The sequence below is a fragment of the Lipotes vexillifer genome, unplaced genomic scaffold (genome assembly GCF_000442215.2).
Source record: "Lipotes vexillifer unplaced genomic scaffold, Lipotes_vexillifer_v1.1 scaffold1654, whole genome shotgun sequence".
NCBI lineage: Eukaryota > Metazoa > Chordata > Mammalia > Artiodactyla > Lipotidae > Lipotes > Lipotes vexillifer.
The window spans coordinates 413754-437393 of record NW_006794528.1 but is presented as its reverse complement, the minus strand read 5'-3'; the positions used below and the strand labels follow the sequence as shown (position 1 = coordinate 437393).

Sequence of the window (23640 nt, the reverse complement as noted above, 5' to 3'; positions counted from 1 at the left end):
GTTGCGCAGCACAGGCTCCGGACGCGCAGGCTCAGCGGCCATGGCTCACGGGCCCAGCCGCTCCGCGGCATGTGGGATCTTCCCGGACCGCGGCACGAACCCGTGTCCCCTGCATCGGCAGGCGGACCCTCAACCACTGCGCCACCAGGGAAGCCCTTTTCTTGAAAATTTTAAAACAGACTACTAACCTCAAGAATAGAAATTCTACTTATTCAAAGTGAAAATATTTTCAATTGCTCTGCTATGAGGATAGGCCAATGAGAACTGTTAAAACTTAGACTAGTAAAGACTTTAGTTTCCTTCTGTGGAAGCAGACCCCACTATATTACCCGACGTTTAGGTGATGGTCAGAATCAACTCTGGAGGGTAGCATCTCAACCTCAGGTGACCAAGTAAGAAGTAAGACTACAGTGGACATGCAGTTAATCCCGGTGCTACAACTAACGGGGAATTAGGTGCTGACTCAAAAAGGTGGACAGAAGCTATGGTTTCATGGCAGTAGATAAATAACACCTGGATAACATGTAGCCGAGTCATGGAATTTTTTAAACACTTAAGTGTATTTGGCCTTACTGGGAGTTTCCAGTACCCCTATCTCTATGAAAATACCCCAAAACCAAAAAAAAAGGTAATTCTTGAATTTGCAATATAGTTACAACTGAACCAACAAATTTAGTTACTTAGTGCTGATAAACAGCAGCTTTGAGAGATAGAAGAGCAGCAATTACCTGGTCTACTTAATGATGCCCTTTCAGTTATCTTTTACAGGCAAAGAGAATGATTACTGAGCAGTCACTGAAATCTCATGGGCCACAAATTACGTGCACACATGATCCTTGATTTTGAGCCAACCTGATCTCCGTTACAGCTGTGAGAAGGCAGCAGGTGGTTACGTTGCTCTTCACGATCAGGAACGTATCTTCCTTTCAGCATGTGAGAGTAACAATGCATTGATGTAAATGTGCCTCAAAGTGAGAACTGAACATTAATATAAAAAAGTCAAATAGAACTAAGTTCTTGAAACTACATATAAAAACTGAATTATTACAACTAAAGCAGCAAATCAAAATATCTGCTGAGGTTTTCTGGTAGAACTAAAAAAAAGAATTAGTTGGTGCCCATGTTCAATAAGTCACTACCATTGACAAAATAAAACTAAACCCAAAATAGGAAACTGAAAAGTGCATAATGAAATTAAATCTTGGATCAAGTATTTATGGAAAATTGGAAATGTCTGTCCGGTATAGTTGACGAATAATGATTTGGAGGAGGTATTAAAGTTTATCCGACCCAGCTTTGGCCTGGCGTTCCACATAAAAAAGGATGTAGGCCTTGGCCTTCACAACGGTGTCTTCATCAGTCAGTGTTACAGTACTGTCATTGAAATGGAACCAGCGACCTTCGTGAGTTGCATATGCTGTGTAATGTCCAGAACCGACCCTGTAAGGAAAGGTCAGATGATCAAAGGAAAAGACTACAGAAATCACAAAAGAATCTATGCAACCATATAAATTATCAGGTAAACAATAAATTTTAATAAGTACTGTAATTAGAGAATAAATCCTAGAGGCTTGTAATTTAAGATGGTTGCTTGGGCTCATGTGTTTATCGTCTCAAAACTCATTGAAATGACAAGGAATATATTGACACTGGGAAACAGGGAAGAGTGCCATGGACTGACCAGAAATTGAGGATTTTTTAGGACACACAAAGCAGTGTTTACATGGTACTGGATTAACAGAGAAACCAAACAGTGAAGGAGCTCTCAACCTAACAAGCAGAGCTCAAAGCCTATGGAAACATGGAAAACTGAGGACCAGGAAGTCTTAGAAGAAACCTGAGCGTAAGACATAAAATCTGCCTCCAGGGAAGCACTTTCCCTCCTACTTTGGCCATCAACGGCTTTTCTCTCTCAGCATGACCCACCCACTCATACATGGAACCCCAGAGTCAGTCCTACTGGGTAGGAGAAAGCCTGTAGATAGAATAGAGACCTTCATAAACTGCTAGAAAAAACCCTTACAACATTTCCATGAGCTGAAGACATCAGACTTAAGAGTGCCCTTGTCAACTACCAAAGAGAAATGCATCTGATGTAATTTCTTAAGTCCAAAGAAAAAAACAAACAAATGAGAATCAGACTTGTCAAACAAATGAGAATCAGACGTAGTGGACTTGTCACTTATAACTATGAACGGTGAAGTCAGTGGAGCAATGTCTACAAAGTTCAGAGGGAAAAGGATTTTCAAACATGGATTGCGGTTTGCCAAGTCTGAAGGTAAAACTGCCATTCTCAAGCGGACCAGAAATAAGGTATATACCCCTAATACAGACTTTCAGGGGGAAACAGTAATCGAGAATGTCATTCAACAAAATAAGAAATGCACCTTTAAAGTAGATGGCATGAAGTAAAGTTATTCTAAATAATCCCCCATTTCCCCCCATTTAAATATCAATTGGCCAAGGAAATCAACAGCTTTGGAGTAACGGCTACTCGGGATTTTGTGAACGATAGACTGGTTCCTAATGCTGGGCTCGAATGAACCCTTCTCCATTTTGGTTTCATGCGCCTTCTCTTCATGCTTTGCGACGTCCTCAGGAATATTCCTTCCCACCAAGACTGAAGGAAAGTTCTACTTTGTCCACTTTAATGAATCTGAATCTAGTATAGGGAGTCTGGGGAGAGTTATCGGGCATGGTACAAAATTGTGGGTCTCCACTCTGTATTCCCAGCCCTGAGAAGCCTGCTGGCATACTCACCCGGAACCATGGTGCACCACCACAGCAGCAAGGTCATAGAGGCAGTTCTCCGGGCCACTGTTCTCAGGCTACAGAACAAGGGAGAAGGTATCCCAGGACTGAGTTAGGAGCAGTGGTCAGTGACATCAGCATCTCCCTACCTCAGTAACCTCTACCCTCTCTTCGTGAAGACTTAATTTTACTGAAGAGCCATCTTTTCACCAGGCTAACAAAGGTAACTACCTTACCTCTAGTAAGTAGCATTTCATGTCTAGGCCTCTCAGGGGAAATTCTACATATGTATCAACTTTGTTTCTTAAATATGCCGTCCAATGAAATCTTTTCAAATGTAAGCATAGCACCTGGATGAGAGAGAAAGACAAAAATTATAAACAATTTACTTTTCAATCAAACTTAGCTACTTGGTACTAATGTCCCTTAAATAATATTTTAGGTGGCCTACCAGCTTTTCTTTTGATTCTTGATATTAGTTTCTTCCGTGAATACCTTATTGTGGTACTGTGATTTATAACAGTATGTTTTTAGTCTTTGTCTCCTTTCCTGGCACAGAGCTTCTAAAAGCCTTGAAATTTTCTAAGTGAGGAGAGCCATGAAGGTGTCTTTTTATGTTAATGAGGTATGGGCGCTTGTTGCCAAAAGAACCAAAAAATCAAGAGACGAGAGAGTTGGAGCTTTCAGTCCCACCCCCCCGCCCCGACCCCCAAGAGGGGAGAGGGACTGGAGTTTGAATGATCAGCAGTGGCCCGTGACTTAATCAGTCAGCCTGTGTAATGAAGCCCAAAAGGACACGGTTTGGAGAGCTTCTAGGCTGGGGAACCAGAGTTCTTCCAGGTGCCACCATGCTGGGCCCCAAACTCCATGAGGACAGAAGCTCCTTTGTTCAGGACTTTGCCCATTGTATCTCTTCATCTGGTTGTTGATTTGTATCCTTTAGCATCCTTTGTCATAAATTGGTAATCCAGTGAGCAAACGGGTTTCCTGCGTTCTGTGAGCTGCTCTAGCAAATTAATAGAACCCAAGGAGTGGGTCATGGGAACTGATTTATAACTAGTCGGTCACAAGGAGGGGTAACAATGTGGACTTGCGACTGGTATCTGAAGTCCAGGGAAAGGGTCACAGGAACCCTCAATCTGTAGTTTGTAGTTGAGAAGCATAATGCACAAAGTAACAACCTGGGCTTGTGATTGGTGTCTGATGGGGAGGGTGATCTTGCGGGACTGAGCCCTTACCCTGTGGAATCTGATGCTAACGCTGGGTAGATAGTGTTAGAATTGAGTTCAATTGTAGGACACCCATGGTGTCAGAGGAGTGCTTGTTAGTGGCGTGGTGGGGAAAAAAAAAAACCTCCACACATTGTAAATAGTGATTAGGACATATTATGAATTCTTAAAGGGTGTATTTAGTTTTACTGAAACCCTTAGAGACCAATGCAGAACAGATTATATAAGTATAAAGTTAGAAAAATAATTTGTCTTCCAGTCAATCATAAGCATTTTTTCCCTCAAAATGGTATTATAATTTGAAACTCAACACTTACCTTGGGTAGTTTCTGAATCCAAAACTTTTTAGTGGACTTTTGTTTCTTCTTGCACTTGTGGCACATGTATAACTCTGTCTCATCAAGTTCTTCTAAGTCGGTAAAACTGCGAAGACAATCTAAAACCAAATTGATTTGGGCAGCATTAAAACAGGATGTCTTTTATAGAGGCAGTGTGCTGTAGGAAGAAAAGACTATGAACTTCGAAGCTGAACAACTCAGGTTCACGTCTCAGCTTTATTAGCTATATGAGCTTAGAAGAGTCAGCCTTTCTCAGTTGCAAGATGGGAGACGGAAAAAAGAAGTCTACATTGAAGGACTGTTGTGAGGAAGAGAAATAACATGTATAATGTGCCTGGCATCATGTCTAATAATCTGATGATGATCAATTCATGACAGATGGTATTATTGTAGTTGGGTTTACCATTATTAGTAAAAGAATTAATCTGGATAATTCTGATAAAAATGGTTCCCTAATGAAATCAAGGTTCAAAGAGCAATTTTTTCTCAGTATCTTACATAACAAAGGACAAAGCCCCAAGTTCATAAAAATGTCAAGTTTACCTCAAACATTTTCAGTCACAACTTAATAAACATACATTACACAAGGCTGCATTATTGACCTTCCTATTATATATCGCCAGTGAATCCTTTGCTTCACACACTACTCAGAATCCCCTAGATAAACCACAGCTGCATTTTTTTCTTTTAAAGATTTAACTGTGTAATCTGGGATTCGGTAAACTTTGGCCCCAAGCTAAATTCAGCCACCTGGTTTTGTAAATAAAATTTGGAACATAACCACACCCACTCATTTATATACTCTGTGGCTGCTTTTACACTACAACAGCAGAACTGAGTAGCTGTGACGTAGACCTTATTTGCTGTAAAGCCTAAAAACATTACCATCTGGCCCTTTATAGAAACAGTTTGCCAAAACTTGGCAAAATTAGTAATATATTCAGAAGTCCATGTGTCAATAAAATGTATGTATTGTTCTGTGAGAATAAATATATTATTTTTTTAGAGAAAAATATGAATGCCTATGTACTCACCACTCCATAAGGAAATGGACTCTCTCTAGTACTCGAGAAGCCAGTTTATGTGAATGGCATCCCCTAGAGTTGTTCAGGGGGCAGCCTGTGTGGCAGCCCTGTTAAGAGCTTCCTGAGTGCCTCATCCCAGTCAACCCTCCCCCAACCCCAGAAGTAGTCATTATCCTGACCTCCGTTTAATCATTTCTTGGCTTGTCTTTATATTTCCATATATATGCATTTATGCATCTTTAAACGATATACTGTTTGGTTTGAGAAGCTGGGTTGCAAGCACAGACCTAGCGTTTAAGGAAAGGCAACACTCTTGCTGTGCTCGGAGTCTTCAAGTCATAGTCAGCCTTGGCACTAGAGAGAGTGTGAGAAAGAGCCGGTTCAGGGGAGTTAGTGGGGCAAGGTCTAGCAGGGATTAGACGTGGGCTGGGTTCTACACAGGCCAGCATGTAGCCAGAGGCCCATGTACTCTTTTCTTTTTTTAAGCATACTTTTTAAAGCATAACATATTATATTAGCTTCAGGTGTATAATATAATGATTCAATATTTGTATATATTGTAAAATGATCACAATAAATCTAGTTACCTTTCGTCACCATATATGTTTCAAATTTTTTTCTTCTGATGAGAACTTTTAAGATTTACCCTCTTAGTGACTTCCAAATATGCAACACAGTATAAACTATAGTTAGCATGCTATACATTACATCCCTGTGACTTTGTAAGTGCAAGTTTGTACCTTTTGACCCATTTTACCCACCCTCCACCCCGATTCTGGCACCCATCAATCTGTTCTCTTTATCTATGAGCTTGTTTTTTAGATTCCATACATAAGTGAGATCATATGGTATTTGTCTTTCTGTCTGACTTATTTCACTTAGCACAATGCCCTCAAGATACATCCATGTTGTCCCAAATGGCAAGATTTCATTCTTTTTCTTTTTTTTTTTTTTCTTTTTGGCTCCATTCGGTTTTCGTTGCTGCACGTGGGCTTTTCTCTAGTTGTGGCGAGCGGGGGCTACTGTTCGTTGTGGTGCGCGGGTTTCTCGTTGTGGCGGCTTCTCTTGTGGACCACGGGCTGTAGGCACGCAGGCTTCAGTAGTTGCAGCACGTGGGCTCAGTAGTTGTGGCTCTCAGGCTCCAGAGCACAGGCTCAGTAGTTGTGGTACATGGGCTTAGCTGCTTCACAGCATGTGGAATCTTCCCAGACCAGGGATCGAACCCGTGTCCCCTACATTGGCAGGTGGATTCATAACCACTGTGCCACCAGGGAAGTCCCAAGATTTCATTCTTTCTCAGGGCTGAATCATATTCCATTGTGCGTGCATGTGTGTGTGTGTGTGTGTGTGTGTGTGTGTGTGTGTAGCACATTTTCTTTACCCATTCACCCATCAGTGGACACTTAGGTTGTTTCCATATCTCGGCTATTGTAAATAATGCTGCAATGAACATGAGGGTGCACATATCTTTTCAAATTAGTGTTTTTGTTTTCTTTGGATAAATACCCAGAAGTGGAATTGCTGGATCATATGGTAGTTCTATTTTTAATTTTTTGAGGAACCTCCATACTGTTTTCCATAGTGGCTGCACCAATTTACAATCCCCACTAACAGTGTATGAGGGTTCCCTTTTCTCTACATCCTCCTCAACATTTGTTATTTGTTGTCTTCTTGATGACAGCCATTCTTACAGGTGTGAGGTGGTATTTCATTATGGTTTTGATTTTTGTTTCCCTGATAATGATGTTGAGCATCTTTTCATATACCTGTTGGCCCTCTGTATGTCTTCTTTGGAAAAATGTCTATTCAGCTCTTCTGCCCATTCCTTCGGCTGACTTTTTAAAATTTTATTTATTTATTTTTGGCTGCGTTGGGTCTTCGTTGCTCTGTGTGGGCTTTCTCTAGTTGCGGCGAGCAGGGGCTACTCTTCGTTGCGGTGAGCGGGCTTCTCATTGCGGTGTCTTCTCGTTGCAGTTGCAGAGCACAGGCTATAGGTGCACGGGCTTCAGTAGTTGTGGCATGTGGGCTCAGCAGTTGTGGCTCGTGGGCTCTAGAGCACAGGCTCAGTAGTTGTGGTGCACAGGCTTAGCTGCTTCGCGGCATGTGGGATCTTCCCGGACCAGGGCTCAAACCCGTGTCCCCTGCATTGGCAGGTGGATTCTTAACCACTGCACCACCAGGGAAGCCCCTTTCAGCTGACTCCTGAACAATGCAGGTTTAAACTATGCAGGTCCACTCATACAGATATTTTTTTAGTAGTAAATACTGCAGTACTACATGGTCTGTGGTTGGTTGAATCCATGGATGCAGAAGATGTGGATGTGGACATGAAGGGCTGACTATAAATTATACGTGGACTAACCCCCCTCATTGCTCAAGGGTCGACTGCAATCAGATTGTTTTTTTCTGCTATGGAGTTGTGCAAGTGTTTTATATATTTTGGATATTAACCCCTTATCAGATATATGATGCAAATTCAGTAGGTTGCTTTTTCACTTTGTTGATGATTTCCTTTGCTGTGCAGAAGCTTTTTAGTTTAATGTAGTCCCACTTGTTTGTTTTTGTTTTTGTTGCCTTTGCTTTTGGAGTCAGATCCAGAAAATCATCACCAAGACTGAGGTCAGGGAACTTACTGTGTATGTTTTCTTCTAGGGGTTTTAGGGTTTCAGGTCTTACATTCAATTCTTTAACTCAAAATGGATTAATCTGTGTGTAAGATAGTGGTCCAGTTTCATTCTTTTACATATGGCTGTCTGGTTTTCCAAACACCATCTATTGAAGAGACTGTCCTTTCCCCATTGCATATTCTTGGCTCCTTTGTCATAAATTAACTGATCATGTATGCATGGTTTATTTCTGGGTTCTCTATTCTGTTCCATTGATCTATGTGTCTGTGTTTGTGCCAATACCATACTGTTTTGATGACTGTAACTTTGTAGTATAGTTTGAAATCAGGAAGCATAATACCTCCAGCTTTGTTCTTTTTTTCTCTAGATTGCTTTGGCTATTCGGGGTCATTTGTGATTCCATACAAATTTTAGAATTATTTGTTCTAGTTCTGTGAATAATGACATTGGTATTTTCGTAGGGATTGTACTGAATCTGTAGATTGTCTTGGGTATTATGGTCATTTTAACCATTGAGTCTTCCAATCAGTGAGCACAGTATATCTATATCTTTCCATCTGTTTGTGTCATTTTCAATTTCTTTTATCACTGTCTTGTAGTTTTCCAAGTACATGTCTTTTATTTTAATTAATTTTTATTGGAGTATGATTGCTTTACAATGTTGTGTTAGCCTCCAGTGCACAACGAAATGAATCAGCCATACACATGCAGATATCCCCTCCCTTTTGGACTTCCCTCCCATTTAGGTTACCACAGTACATTAGGTAGAGTTCCCTGTGCTATACAGTGTGTTCCATTACTTGTCTATTTTATACATAATATCAATGATGTACATGCAAGTACACGTCTTTTACATCCTTGGTTGGATTTATTTCTAAGTATTTTATTCTTTTTGATGTGGTTGTAAACGGTATTGTTTTCTTAATTTCTCTTTCTGATAGCTCATTGTTAACATATAGAAATGCAACAGGTTTTTGTACGTTGATTTTGTATCCTGCAACTTTACTGAATTTGTTTAATTCTAACAGTTTTTTGGTGGAGTCTCTGGCATTTTCCATATATAATATGTCATCTGCAAATAGTGACAGTTTCACATCTTCCTAGTTTGAATGCCCTTTCTCCTTTTTCTTGCCTAACTGCTCTGGCTAGGTCTTCCAATACTGTGTTGAATAAAAGTGACATAAGTGGGCATTCTTGTCTTGTTCCTGATATTAGAAGAAAAGATTTCAGCTTTTCACCATTGAGTATGATGTTAGCTGTGGACCTGACATATATGGCCTTTATTATGTTGAGGTGTATTCCCTCTATACCCACTTTGAGAGTTTTTAGCATAAATGGATGTTAAATATTCTCAAATCTTTTTCTGCATGTATAGAGATGATCATATGATTTTTATCCTTCATTTTTGTAAATGTGGTGTAACACATTGATTGACTTTGCAGATGTTGAACCATCCCTGCATCCCTGAAATAAATCCTGCTTGATCAGTGGTATGGGTGTCTGTGTTTATGTACATCAGTGATACCGGCCTGTAACTTGCTTTTTTTGTGGTGTCCTTGTCTGACTTTGGTATCAGGTAATGCTGGCCTTCTGAGTTTGGAAGTGTTCCCTCCTCTTCTGTTTATTGGAAGAGTTTGAGAAGGATTGTATTCTTCTTTGAATGTTTGGTTGCATTCACCAGTGAAGCTGTCTGGTCCTGGACTACTGTTTGTTGGGAGGCTTTGATTACTGGTTCAATTTCCTTACTAGTAATCAGTCTGTTCACATTTCCTGTTTCTTCATGATTCAGTCTTGGTAGGTTGTATGTTTCTGGGAATTTATCCATTTCTTCTATATTGTCCAATTTGTTGGCATGTAATTGTTCCTAGTGGTCTCTTATGATCCTTTGTATAGCTGTGGTTATCAGTTGTAATGTCTCCTCTTTCATTTCTGATTTTATCTATTTGAGTCCTTTTTAATAGCTTTTAATATGTGTTTTTACTTATTTATTTGTCCATGCCACGTGGCATGTGGGATCTTAGTTCCCCAACCAGGGACTGAACCATGCCCCCTGCAGTGGAAGCACAAAATCCCAACCACTGGACTGCCAGGGAATTCGCAGTCCTCTCTTTTTTGCTTGGTAAATCATAGCAAAAGATTTGGCAACTTAGTTTATCTTTTCAGAGAATCAGCTCTTAGATTTATTGATCTTTTCTGTTGTCTTTTTTGTCTCTAATTCATTTATTTCTGCTCTGATCTTTGTTATTTCCTTCCTTTTAGTAACTTTGGATATCATTTGTTATTTTTCTAGTTCCTTGAGCTGTTAAGTTAGGTTCTAATTTATTCGAGATTTTTCTTGTTTCTTGAGGTAAGCATTTATTGCTGTGAACTTCCCTCTTACCACTGCCTTTGCTGCGTCGCATAAGTTTGGTATGTTTTATTTCCCTTTACATTTGTCTGAAGGCACTGTTTGATTTCTCTTTTGATTTCTTCTTTGACCTACTGGTTGTTCAGTAGCAAGTTGTTTTCATCTCCACATGTTTGTCATTTTTCTAATTTTCTTCTTGTAGTTGACTTCTCCTTTCATCCCATCATGGCTGGGAAAGATGTCTGATATAATTTCAGTCTTCTTAAATTTATTAAGACTTGTTTTGGGAATTCCCTAGTGGTCCAGTGGTTAGGACTCCATGCTTTCACTGCCAAGGACCCAGGTTCAATCTCTGGTCTGGGAACTAAAATCCCATGAGCCACACAGTATGACCCCCCCCAAAAAACGACTTGTTTTGTGGCCTTATATATGATCTACCTGGGGAATATTCCATGTGCACTTGAGAAGAATATGTATTCTGTTGCTTTTGTATGGTAAGTTTTTTTTTCTGAGGTTTTATCTTGTTCTTTCATTTGGAACATAGTCCTGTTTCTTCATTTTGCTCGACTCTTAAGCATTAGATACCACAGCCACCTCTCCCAGTCTTGAAGGAGTGAGTGGACTTTGTGTAGGAGATGAACCATATTGCTCAACCATGCCCTAGCTCTTGGCTGTCTCTCAAAGCTGGAGGTGTCCCTCCCACCAGAGTCAAAAAATAATTGGGGGGCTTCCCTGGTGGCACAGTGGTTGAGAGTCCGCCTGCCAATGCAGGGGACACGGGTTCGTGCCCTGGTCCGGGAGGATCCCACATGCCGCGGAGCAGCTGGGCCCGTGAGCCATGGCCGCTGAGCCTGCGCGTCCGGAGCCTGTGCTCCGCAACGGGAGAGGCCACAGCAGTGAGAGGCCCACGTAACGCAAAAAAAAAAAAAAAAAAAAAAATTGGGGTCCAGACGAGGGTATAAACTCCTTTCTGGGAGATACCAGTGAGCTGTGGCAAGGCAGAGGGCGAGTGCAAAGATGACCTCCCTGGCCTGTGTTGCCTGAGAGTATCTCTACAAGCCCCTAGGTGTGTGCCAAACCAGAAGCCTGCCTCTCAGGCCAAAGCTCCAGGATAAGTAAATTGGCCTCTTTTACAGGAAGACTTGGGGTTCTGGTCTGCTGTCTGTGCAGTGCCCTGGAGGTGGTAGCCTACCAAGCACTATCTTCAATGGTTAGAGTCCTGTGGGACCCAAGAACACAAGTCCCTCCCCCGTGGCCTCCAGAGACAGGCAATCAAGGGGCATCCCATGGGCTGCAGTCACAAAAAATGGGGCACCAGACATGTCTAAGCGCTCCCCTTCAGGATATACTGGAACTGTGGAGCATGGCAGAAGGAGAGGACAGCACCCATCCTCCAGGTTCTCTGGAAAGGATGATAGTCAGCCCTTAGGTGTGTGTCTAATTAGAAGCCTACCCCTCAGGCTACAGCTACGATGATAAGCATATAGGCCTCTTTCAGAGAAAGGCTGAGCTCCTAGGTCTAGTTGCTTCTTGCTGTGCCTGGAGAGTGACAGCTGTTTCAGAGCTCTTTCTCCATTGGTTACAGTCCTCTGGGACCTGTGAGCATAAGCCCTGCTGGCCACCTCAGCCAGGTGACATAAAGGTGTCCCCTGACAGCAGCTACAAAAATCCGAGTGCCAGACAAGGGTATAAGCTCCGTTCTGGAAGATACTGGTGAGCTAGAGCAAGGCTCTAGCCTTGCTAGAACACAAAGGTTGCATCTGCTGGCCTCCACTCCCTGAGAGCAACTCTGCAGGCCCCTAGAACGGCGCCAGACCAGAGGCCTGCCCCTCAGGCCAAAGCTCCTGGACAAGCAAAGCCTCAGAAAGACTGGGTGTGTCTGTCTGTTTTCTATGCAATGCTGTGGGGATGGCAGTCTGCCAAGAACTGTCTCTCCATTGTTATAGTCTCATGGGAGGCAGGAATGAATCTAAGCCCCTCTGGCCTCCAGAGCCAGGTGATAAAGGGGCATCCCCTGATGGGAGCTGCCAAAACTGGGGCACCAGATGGATGTGAAAGTTCCCCTCCAGGAGATGCTGGTGCTCTGGAGTATGGCAGAGGAGAGCCTGAAGATGGTGCCTGCTGTCTGGAGCAAAACAGAAAAGGAGTGTAAAGAGGCACCAACCCAAAGCAGCACACACACACAAACAAAACGCGGCACGTGCAGATTTTACCAAGGCAAAGGGAGAGCATGAAGATGGCACCCACCAGCCTCCATCCCTGGAGTGTATCTCAGCCGGCCCCTGCCCCTCAGGCTGATGCTTTTAAGGTCAGCAAATAAGCCTCACGTAAAGTCTTGGTGCTTTTCAAAGGTCTGCTTCTGCCTGGGCCCCTGAAGTGAGTGAGTCTGTGCACAAGCCCTTTAAGAGCCATTTCTAAGTCTCGTGGGTCTGGTGGATGCAAGCCCTGCTGGTTTTCAAAGCTGTTTTGAGGCCTCACTTCTCAAGTGCAGGTCTTCAAAGTTGGGGCGCCTGGTGATTCTCAAGTGCAGGTCTTCAAAGTTGGGGCGCCTGGTGAAGGGAGAAGCTCTGGGTTTTGAGTTCCCTCCCTGTGTGGGTTGCTGCCCTGGGTGTGGGCTTACGGTGAGATTGTGTCTCAGCCTCTCAATGTGGTTCCCTTCTTACTTGCCCAATGTGCAGGAGTTGCTGTTGGTTTTCAGGGTTTTTTTCAGAGCAAATTGTTCCACACGTAGCTGTAGATTTGGTGTGTCCATGGAAGGAGTTAAGCTCAGAATCTTCCTATGTCACTGTCTTGAGCTGGAATCCCCATGCATTCTTTTTTCTCTTCTTCTTTTTTTTTTTCATTGGAGTATAGTCGATTTGCAATGTTGTGTTAATTTCTGCTGTACAGCAAAGTGATTCAGTTATATGTATATATACATTCTTTTTACGTTCTCTTCCATTATGGCTTATCATAGGATATTGAATATAGTTCTCTGTGCTACACAGTAGGACCTTATTATTTATCCATTCTATATATAAAGGTTACATCTGCTGACCCCCAACCTCCCAATCCATCCCTCCCACAACCCTCTCCCCACCTTGGCAACCCCAAGTCTGTTCTCTATGTCCGTGAGTCTGTTTCTGTTTTGTAGATAGGTTCATTTGTGTCATATTTTAGATTCCACATAGGAGTGATATCATATGGTATTTGTCTCTCTCTTTCTGACTTCATTTAATATGATAGTCTCTAGTTGCATCCATGTTGCTGCAAATGGCATTATTTTGTTCTTTTTTATGGCTGGGTAGTATTCCATTGTGTATATATACCACATCTTTCTTATCCATTCATCTGTCGATGGACATTTAGGTTGTTTCCACATCTTGGCTATTGTGAACAGTGCTGCCATAGGGGTGCATGTATCTTTTTGGATTAGAGTTTTGTATGGATATATGCTCAGGAGTGGGATTGCTAGATCATATGTCAACTCTATTTTTAGTTTTTTTAAGAAACCTTCATACTGTTCTCCATAGTGGCTGCACCAACTTACATTCCCCCACCAGTGTGGGAGATTTCCCTTTTCTCCACACCCTCTCCAGTATTTGTACAGTTTTTAATGATGGCCATTCTGACGGGTGTGACGTGGTACCTCATTGTAGTTTTGATTTGCATTTCTCTAATAATTAGTGATGTCGAGCATCTTTTCATGTGCCTATTGGCCATTTGTATTTCTTCTTTGGAGAAATGTCTATTTAGGTCTTCTGCCCATTTTTCAATTGGGTTGTTTTTTTGTTGTTGAGTTGTATGTACTGTCTGTATATTTTGGAAATTAATCCCTTGTCGGTTGCATTGTTTGCAAATATTTTCTTCCATTATGTAGACTGTCTTTTTGTTTATGGTTTATTTTGCTGTGCAAAAGCTTGTAAGTTTGATTAGGTCCCATTTGTTTATTTTTGTTTTTCTTTCTATTGTCCTGGGAGACTGCACTAAAAGATCACTGGTACAACTCCCTGCAGGCGTTCGTGACTATACCTTTGCTCCCTGATCCCAGTACCCGGAATGTACATCCCACAACTGCCTGTCCTCAACTCAACTTTTCACGTTTTGGGGTTTTTTTTTGAGCCTTTCCCAACCTCCAGGGGAAGTGACCCTTCCCTCTTAACCTTGTCCTAATAGATTTCGTTAATACTACATTGCCAACTTGCTATTTTATCTCAAGGATGGTTCCTAGGAAAGGGTACATTGTTTTGACCTTTTATTTCCTGAAGCAAGTAACAAATATTAAACTTAGAGTGACGCTGCCCTTAGGGACCTCCGAAGTTACACATCTCTAGCTACAAGAGCACTGAGTATACCACAGACTGGCTTGTACTATGAATCCTTTTAGATTGATCACTATGGTCTTGTCATCTCTGAAGCTGAAATTATAAGAACTTCCATCAGCAAGTATTTGTTGCATTGTGTGAAAAGCTGTAACCTTGCAGGGAAGGAGGGGGAGGTGGGGAATGGGACTATACATAGGAAGGAAAAATATAATTTTCCACATTTAAAAATCATCATGTAAACACTCAATAAACTAGGAAAAGAAGGCAACTTTTTTCATATGATAAAGGTCATGTATGAAAAATTCAAAGCAAACATCATACTGAATGGTGAAAGACTGAAAGCTTTTCCCCTAAGATTAGGAACAAGACAAAGATGCCTTTGCCACTTCTATTCAATTGGCAATTTTGTATTGGCAATTTTGTATTGGCAATTAGTATTGGCAATTTTAGCCAGAGCAAATAGGCAAGAAAAAGAAAAGGCATTAAAACTGAAAGGAAAAAGTAAAATTTATCTGTTTGCAGATAATACGATCTTAAAACTCTAAAAGTAAAAAACCAAACTGCTAGAGCTAATATACCAATTTGGTAAAGTTACAGGATACAGAATCAACACAAAAAATCAGTTGTTTTTGTACACTAACAATGAACAACCCCAAAATAAGACAATCTCATTTACAACAGCATTTTTAAAAGGAATAAAATACCTAGTAAAACATTTAACCAAGAAGACAAAAGATTTGTACTGAAAACTACAGAACACTGCTGAAAGAAATTTTATAAAGACCTAAATAAATGGAAAGACATCCCACGTTCATGGATTGGAAGACTTGATATTGTTAACATGACAATACCACTGATAGAAGTACAAAGATTCAATGCAATTTCTGTAGAAGTCCCAGTGGCATTTTTTGCAGAAATAGAAAAGCCCATTCTAAAAGTCATATGGAATCTCAAAGAATCCCAAATAGCCAAAACAATCTGAAAAAGCAGAACAAAGTTGCAGGACTCACACTTTTCTGACTTCAAAACTTACTACAAAGCCATAGTGTAGTACTGACATAAAGTTAGCTTTCAGGGTTCTTTCAGAGGAAATTGTTCCATACGTAGCTGTAGCAGTGACATAAAGTGAAAGAGAATAGAGAGTCCAGAAGTAAACCCTCAAATATATGGGCAATAGAATTTTGACAAGAGCAACAGGATCATTCAATGGGGAAATGACAGTCTTTTCAACAAATGGTGCTAGGGAAACTGGATATCCACATGCAAAAGAATGAAGTCAGACCCTTACCTAATACCATATACAAAAATTAATTCAAAACTATTAGAAGAAAATATACGGGAAAAGCTTCAGGACTTTGGATTTGACAATGATTTCTTTGATATGATACCAAATGCAGGGGCAACAAAAGGAAAATTAGATAAACTGGACTTTGTCAAAATTAAAAACTTTTGTGTATCAAAGGACACTAAAAACAGAGTGAAAAGACTAACCACAGAATGGGAGAAAAATATTTGCAAATCATGTCTCCAGTAAGGGATTAATAGATAAAATATATAAAAAACTCCTACAACTCAACAACAACAAAAATAAACCACTTGATTCAAAAATAGGCAAAGGACTTAGACATTTCCCCAGAGAAGATATACAAATTGCCAAATAAGCACATCATTCAACATCATTAATGATTAGTAAAATGCAGTTCAAAACCACAATGAGATACCACTTCACACTCATTATGATGGCTATTATTTAAAAAAAAAAAAACTGAAAAATAACAGGTATTAGCTAGAATATGGAGAAATTAGAATCCTCATGCATTGCTGGTGGGAATGTAAAATGGTGCAGCCACTGTGGAAAACAGTTTGGCAGTACCTCAAAAAGTTAAAGAATTACCATATGATCTAGCAATTCCACTCCTAGGTATACACTCAGAAGAACTGAAAGCAGGGACTCAAACAGATATTTGTACACTTACGTTTGCAGCAACATTCTTCATAGTAGCCAAAAGGTAAAAGCAACCCAAAGTTACATCAACAGATTAATGGATAAACAAAATGTGGTATATATGTACAATGGAATATTATTCAGTCTTAAAAGGGCAGGCAATTCTGATACATGCCATAGTATGGATGAACCTTGAAAATGTTACGCTAAATGAAATATGCCAGTCACAGAAGGATAATAGTATGACTCATTGAATGTAGAATAGAGGTACCAGGGCTAGGGAGAGAGGAATGGGGAATTACTGTTTAATTGGTACATTTTCTGTTTTGGATGATTTTTAAAGTTCTGGAAATAGTGGCGATGGTTGCATAAGATTGTGAGTTTACTGAATGCTGCTGAATTGTACACTTAAATTATTAACATGGTAAATTTTACGTATATTTTACCAGCATAAACAAACTTTTTTTTTTAATAAGTGAAAATCAATATCTGCCTGAAGCTTTCATAAACAAATAGAGAGTAGGCAAGAATGATGACTCTGAGATGCTCGGTCACTCAGCTTCTCCGTCCCATTAACCAGGTGGTGGTATGATTTGCTAGCAAGACATCCATTCCCCCAGTCTCCCCAGCCACATAACACTGAGAAGCAGAAACAACTTGATGGTGGGGAAGCATCTTTTTCCTATATTTAACCTGCACTGAACCACTTTCCTGTGTATGGAAGCATGCAGTCATTCAGAGGGGGTTACTAATGAGTTAGTAGGTGGCATTGTGAAAGTCTCCATTGATAATTACTTAGACCCTCTAATTTCAGGAATATGATACCCTTACAAATGTTGAGATTATTGAAAGAATATATCAATACTTCACAGCGACTCAGCTGCATCTTTGAGACCAAAATGTAAAATGCCCAGAAGTACTGGAGTGCTCTCTGGTTTCTTCTCCCTGCTAAGACACGGGTGGGCGCCTCTGCAGCCGCCCTGCACGTCTCCCTCCGTGGGGAGGCCCCGCCCGCTTTCCACACACAGGCCTAGAGCCACAGCATCTGGCCTTGGCCCTGCATCATCCTGCTCCTTTTCTGAAAACAAAGCCCCTACCTCCAGCAACCGTCCAGTCCTTTTCTTCTCCTCAACAGTTTCACCTTCCTCCAGCATCTTTTTGCTTTCCAACATTTTCTTCCTTTGTATTTTTCTTCCTCCCTGACTTTTTGAGAGGCTTAAACTTATGGGGTGACCACCAAGTAAGTGGTCCCACAACTGACTTATGTACAACATAGTGCAGAGTTCCCTCCTTTTCATGTGAGGCCGTACATGATAGACCAAAATGGAACAGAAGCCATGAAAAGCCCATCAGGCAATTCACACGCAAGGAATACAAGCTGAGCCTAGTTTTTCCAACACTCAGTTTTAAAAATGGTGGCCCCAGCTGCCTCTTGGAGCCCTCTCTCTCTCTGTTCTCCCACCTCTCCCTGGCGCTGCCACAGGCACAGGAAGCCCACACCTGGGGCTGTCCCCAGACGATGACAGGCCAGAAAACTGCTGTGCCGGGGGCAGCCTCTAGGGAGTAGTGAAGAAACGACATTATAAATCCTTGCTGGATTTGTAGAGAACTACCCCCACTATCACAATCATCTCCCTATAGGTTTAAAACAGCTTCTTTAGTTCTCCTGAAAAGTTAAGGCCTATTTGTAATGGTTTCTATGGGTTAAAAAAATAATAACTCACAACAATTCTAAAGTTCCAACTGCTGCCTTTTTATAAAGCAGCTTTTAAAGGAGTTTTTAAATTAAAATATCCTTAACCATGGTATTTCTGGAAATAAGCTTATAAGGGATGTTTCTTTTCCTCTTTGTGCTCTTTTGAATTGTCCCCAAATTCTACAATAAACATACAAAGAATTTTGCTTCTTTGTTTGAAACATATGCACACAAACGTTTCTTTAAAAGGAGGACTGCCTAGATACAGCATCTCCTTGACATTCACAGATTTGACAACTGCCATCTTAACTATTTGAAAAGTCTGAATGACCCCGAAATGTACTACAGTGTAATATTTTGCAGCAGCATGAACGTGAATCTCACCTCAGAGCTCACATGTAGAAATGAGTCACATGTCCGGTGACCAGTCTACTAGGCACCCATCACTCACACCTCAGTCAAGTTTTGTTGTTCTCTACTTACCTTCATTAAGGATCTGAGAAAACAGCTTAACGTTTTCATTTGTACTTTACTGCATTTCATGAGGGAAAAATATGTGTGTGTGTGTGTGTGTGTGTGTGTGTGTGTATGCCATATATGTGTATGTGTGTGTGTGTGTATGCATGCCAAGGTGGCTTCTAAAACTCCTAAGATTCTTAAAGGTTTCAGGGCATATATTTCATAAATGTCAGTCTAACGCATTACCTCAACTGTTAAACAGCATTCTGTAGAGAGCAGGGAATAACACTGATTTGTTGAAGTTACCAGACAAAGCAGTAATTGGGAAGTATGCATAAATAATCCACATTTTGTTTTACTCCCCCAAAACAAATATATAAAGGTGATACATTAAGTTAAAAAACTCAAATATAAAAGAGATGAAAACTAGTCCCAGTTCCATTTCTTTCTGAATCCCACTACCGACTAAGATAGTCACTGTGAACAGGTATACGCTGCTCAAGAATTTTAATGCACATATTTTTTTAATATTATATAAATGGAAGAATTCATGGGATAATTCTATATACTTCCATGGATAGTGTTTGACTGTACAGTATTTTGTAGCTTTCTTTCTGTGGCCTAGCTGTTGATCAGTTTTATCTTTCTTAAATGTTACATAGCACAGTGTATTAAACCAATGCCCTACTGGTGGACATATAAGTTATTTCTGATTTTTTGCAATAGCAATGTTTCCATGAATATCTTTTACATATGTTACTGTCCACGTTCACAAATGAAATTACTATGTCTAAAAAAAAAAAGCCCATTAAAAATGGTGATCACTACCCTCCCAAAACAACTGTACCTATTTATACTCCTAACAGCAATATACGAGTGCCCACTTTACGAAACTTTCACTAACAGTGTATATTATCTGTTTATCATCTTGACTAATTTTGCTTTACTTACACTTTCTTGAATATAAATGAGACTTAGTATTTTTCCAGATGTTAAATTGACCATGTGCATTTCTCTCTTATTCATATATTTTGCCCAAGTACTTTTTTTCATATATGTTACAAATATTAGTTTCAAGTTTATCATCTTTTCTACTTTGTTTATGGTAACTTTTACCATTATGCAGTTAAATTTATGAATTTCTAGCCTTCATGATATACTTACAAAGCTCTCTCCTACAACACGATCAAAAAGATGTTTTACTATAATGCCCTCGTGGTTTTATTTTTCACACTAAATCCTGAAGTCTCAAATTAATCTGGGAAAACATATGAGTTAGGAATGAAATTAATGATTCCCACATAAATTTTCATTTACACTAATGCAACCTACTGACTAATTTCTTATTTTCTCCACTAATTTGAAGTGTCTCCTTTGCCATTTAGTAAACTCCCATATACATAGTACTTGCAGGACCTATGTCATCTCTGTCCTCCATTATTTTTGTTTTAAAACTTTTTTAGCTCCTCTTAAGAATATCTGCTTATAGAAGAACTTCTGAACTGATTAGAATAAATTTAAGAAGTAATTTGGGGGAAAAATTACATCTCTATCATACTGGGTCTTCCCATCCAAGAATATGACATGGCTCTGTTAATTCTAGCTTTTTCTGTCCTTTTATAAAGTTTTATAATTTCTTCATCTAGGTCTTGCATATTTCTCAATAAATTTATCCTCAAGTACTTTTTGAGTTTTTACTACAACTGTGAATAGGATCTTTTGCTATGTATAAGAAAGCAGTTGTTTTTTGCCTATTTTCTATTTGGCCATCTTACTAAGCTTTTTAGCTCCACATTAAGCATTTATTTATCAAATCAATATCTGTGTTTATTTTTTGTTAACTGAGGGCTAGGAAAGCAGGTCTCTTGCGTTCCAGAGATAGCTAGGGCTAAACATTCTTTCATAATTTCCAACTGATTCTCTTGAAATGTTGTAGGTATGTAATAATTTGGTCTTTCCTCTTCACTTCTTCTTATTTCTTTTCCTTGTCTACTGCCTTGTCCCACAGCAGCAGTCCTCCTGGCTGATTCCTGACTGTAATGGAAAGTCATTAGTGCTTCACTATTAACTCTGATGATCACTGACAGCTTTTGATAGATAATCCTCAACGAGTTAACTCAACAAGTTAAGAACATGTCTAGTCCTAAAATAATAGGGCTTTTTTTTTTTTCTTCCTTTAATCAGTCATGAATTTGCAATTTTATCAAAACCTATTTGGGCATTTTGATTTTTCTTCTCCCAACAAATTATACTTTCTAATATTAAATCAGTCTTGCACTATTGAAATAAATCCGACTTGATCTCTGTATATTACTGTTTTAGGACACTACTGGATTCTATGTGCTAACATTTTATTTAAGATTCTTTAACTTGTAGTATTAGTAAGATAAAGCTACATTTTTTTTCCTTTCGCATGGTATTCTTTGTTAGGGTTTAGACATGGGGTTATTTTAGCCTCCCATACACCCTTTCAGTTAAATGATTTCAAATGACAGTGGTCTTTCTCACCATCACCTTTCCTTTTTAAATGAAAACGAACCTTAACAATTACAGATCCAAAAAGCACACAAGTAATTCTAGCCAAGTAGATGTCTAAGCATGTAAAAGCAAGACTTATCAGGTAATCACACATCTCCATCCCCATTTAATAAACAAATGTGTATTACTCAACTAAAATTCATCACACTAAGGACTGTCCAAGAAAAATGACTGCCCTCAATTGATATTAGTGGTAAACAAAGTGAATGAAGCGTTACCACACCCCATCATATACTTTTTAAAGCTGACGTAAGCTATTTATTTGTTTATTTCTTACTGAAGTGTATTTGATTTACAATACTGTCTGGGTTTCAGGTGCACAGCAAAGTGATTCAGTTATACATATGCATATATCTATTTTTTCAGATTCCTTTCCCTTATAGGTTATTACAAAATATTGGGTATAGTTCCCTGTGCTATACAGTAGGACCTTGTTGGTTATCTACTTTATATATAGTAGTGTGTATATGTTAATCCCAAACTCCTATTATAATTTATCCCTTGCCCTGCTTTCCCCTTTGGTAACCTTAAGTTTGTTTTCTATGTCTGTGGGCCTATTTCAGTTTGGTATATAAATCCATTAGTATCTTTTTTTTTTTTTTTTTAGATTCCACATATAAGCAATATATGGTGTTGGTCTTTCTCTGTTGGCTTACTTCACTTAGTATGATAATCTCTAAGTCCATCCATGTTACGGCAAATGGCATTATTTTTTATGGCTGAGTAATATTCCATTGTATATATGTACCACATCTTCTTTATCCACTCCTCTGTTGATGGACATTTAGATGGCTTCCATGTCCTGGCTATGGTAAATAGTGCTGCAGTGAACACTGGGGTGTATATAGCTTTTCAAATTATGGTTTTCTCTGGATATATGCCCAGGAGTGGGATTGCTAGTCATATGGTAGTTCTAGTTTACTTTTTTAAGGAACCTCCATACTGTTGTTCATAATGGTTGTAACCAATTTACATTCCTACCAACAGTGCAAGAGGGTTCCCTTTTCTCCACACTCTCTCTAGCATTTATTGTTTGTAGACTTTTTGATGATGGCCATTCTGACTGGTGTGAGGTGATACCTCATTGTAGTTTTGATTTGCATTTCTCTAATAATTAGTGATGTAGGCATCTTTTCACGTGCTTTTTGGCCATCTGTACGTCTTCTTTGGAGAAATGTCTATTTAGGTCTTCTGCCCATTTTTGGATTGGGTTGTTTGGTGTTTTTGTTATTGAGCTGCATGAGCTGTTTGTATAGTTTGAAGATTAATCACTTGTCAGTTGCTTCATTTGCAAATATTTTCTCCCATTCTGAGGGCTGTCTTTATGGTTTCCTTTGCTGCGCTGAAGGTGTTGTTTAATTAGGTCCCATTTGTTTATTTTTGTTTTCATTACTGTAGGAGGTGGATCCAAAACGATTCTGTTGCCATTTATGTCAAAGAGTGTCCTGCCTATGTTTTCCTCGAAGAGTTTTACAGTATCCAGTCTTACATTTAGGTCTTTAATCCATTTTATTTTTGTGTATGGTGTCAGAGAATATTCTAGTTTCATTCTTTTACACATAGCTGTCCAGTTTTCCCAGCACCACTTATTGAAGAGACTGTCTTTTTTCCATTGTATATTCTTGCCTCCTCTGTCATAGATTAGTTGACCATAGGTGCATGGGTTTATCTCTGGACTTTCTATCCTGTTCCATTGATCTATATTTGTTTTGAGGCCAGTACCATACTGTTTTGATTACTGTAGCTTTGTAGTACAGTCTGAAGTCAGGGAGCATGATTCCTCCAGTTCCGTTTTGCTTTCTCAGGACTGCTTTGGCTATTTGGGGTCATTTGTGATTCCATTAAAGTTGTAAAATTTTTTGTTCTAGTTCTGTGAAAAATGCCATTGGTAATTTAATAGAGATTGCATTGAATTTGTAGATTGCTTTGGGTAGTACAGTCATTTTGATAATACTGATTCTTCTAATCCCAGAATGTGGTATATCTTTCCATCTGTGTCACGTTCAGTTTCTTTCATCATCGTCTTATAGTTTTTCGAGTACAGGTCTTTTGCCTCCTCAGGCAGGTTTACTCTTAGGTACTTGGTTCTTTTTGATGTGATGGTAAATGGGATTGTTTCCTTAATTTCTCTTTCTGATCTTTGGTTGTTAGTGTATAGGAATGCAAGCGATTTCTGTGTGTTAATTTTGTATCCTGCAACTTTACCAAATTCACTGATGAGCTTTAGTAGTTTTCTAGTAACATCTTTAGCATTCTCTATATATAGTATGTTATCTGCAAACAGTGACAGTTTTACTTCTTCTTTTCCAATTTGGATTCCTTTTATTTCTTTTTCTTCTCTGACTGCCGTGGCTAAGACTTCCAAAACTATGTTGAATAAA

At 39.6% G+C, this 23640-nt stretch overlaps 1 protein-coding gene across 1 annotated transcript in view; it reads right to left on the bottom strand.

The window, feature by feature from the left end:
* Positions 1 to 866: 866 nt before the first annotated feature.
* USP3 (ubiquitin specific peptidase 3) overlaps positions 867 to 23640 on the bottom strand; it is a 90960-nt gene continuing 68186 nt past the window's right edge. Inside the window, exons 12-15 of the mRNA XM_007467213.1 lie at positions 4298 to 4416; positions 2988 to 3101; positions 2761 to 2828; positions 867 to 1440 (exon numbers count right to left, since the gene is read on the bottom strand). Coding sequence (XP_007467275.1) covers positions 1275 to 1440; positions 2761 to 2828; positions 2988 to 3101; positions 4298 to 4416 — 467 coding nt within the window. The 3' untranslated portion in view covers positions 867 to 1274. The remainder of the gene's footprint in view (positions 1441 to 2760; positions 2829 to 2987; positions 3102 to 4297; positions 4417 to 23640) is intronic.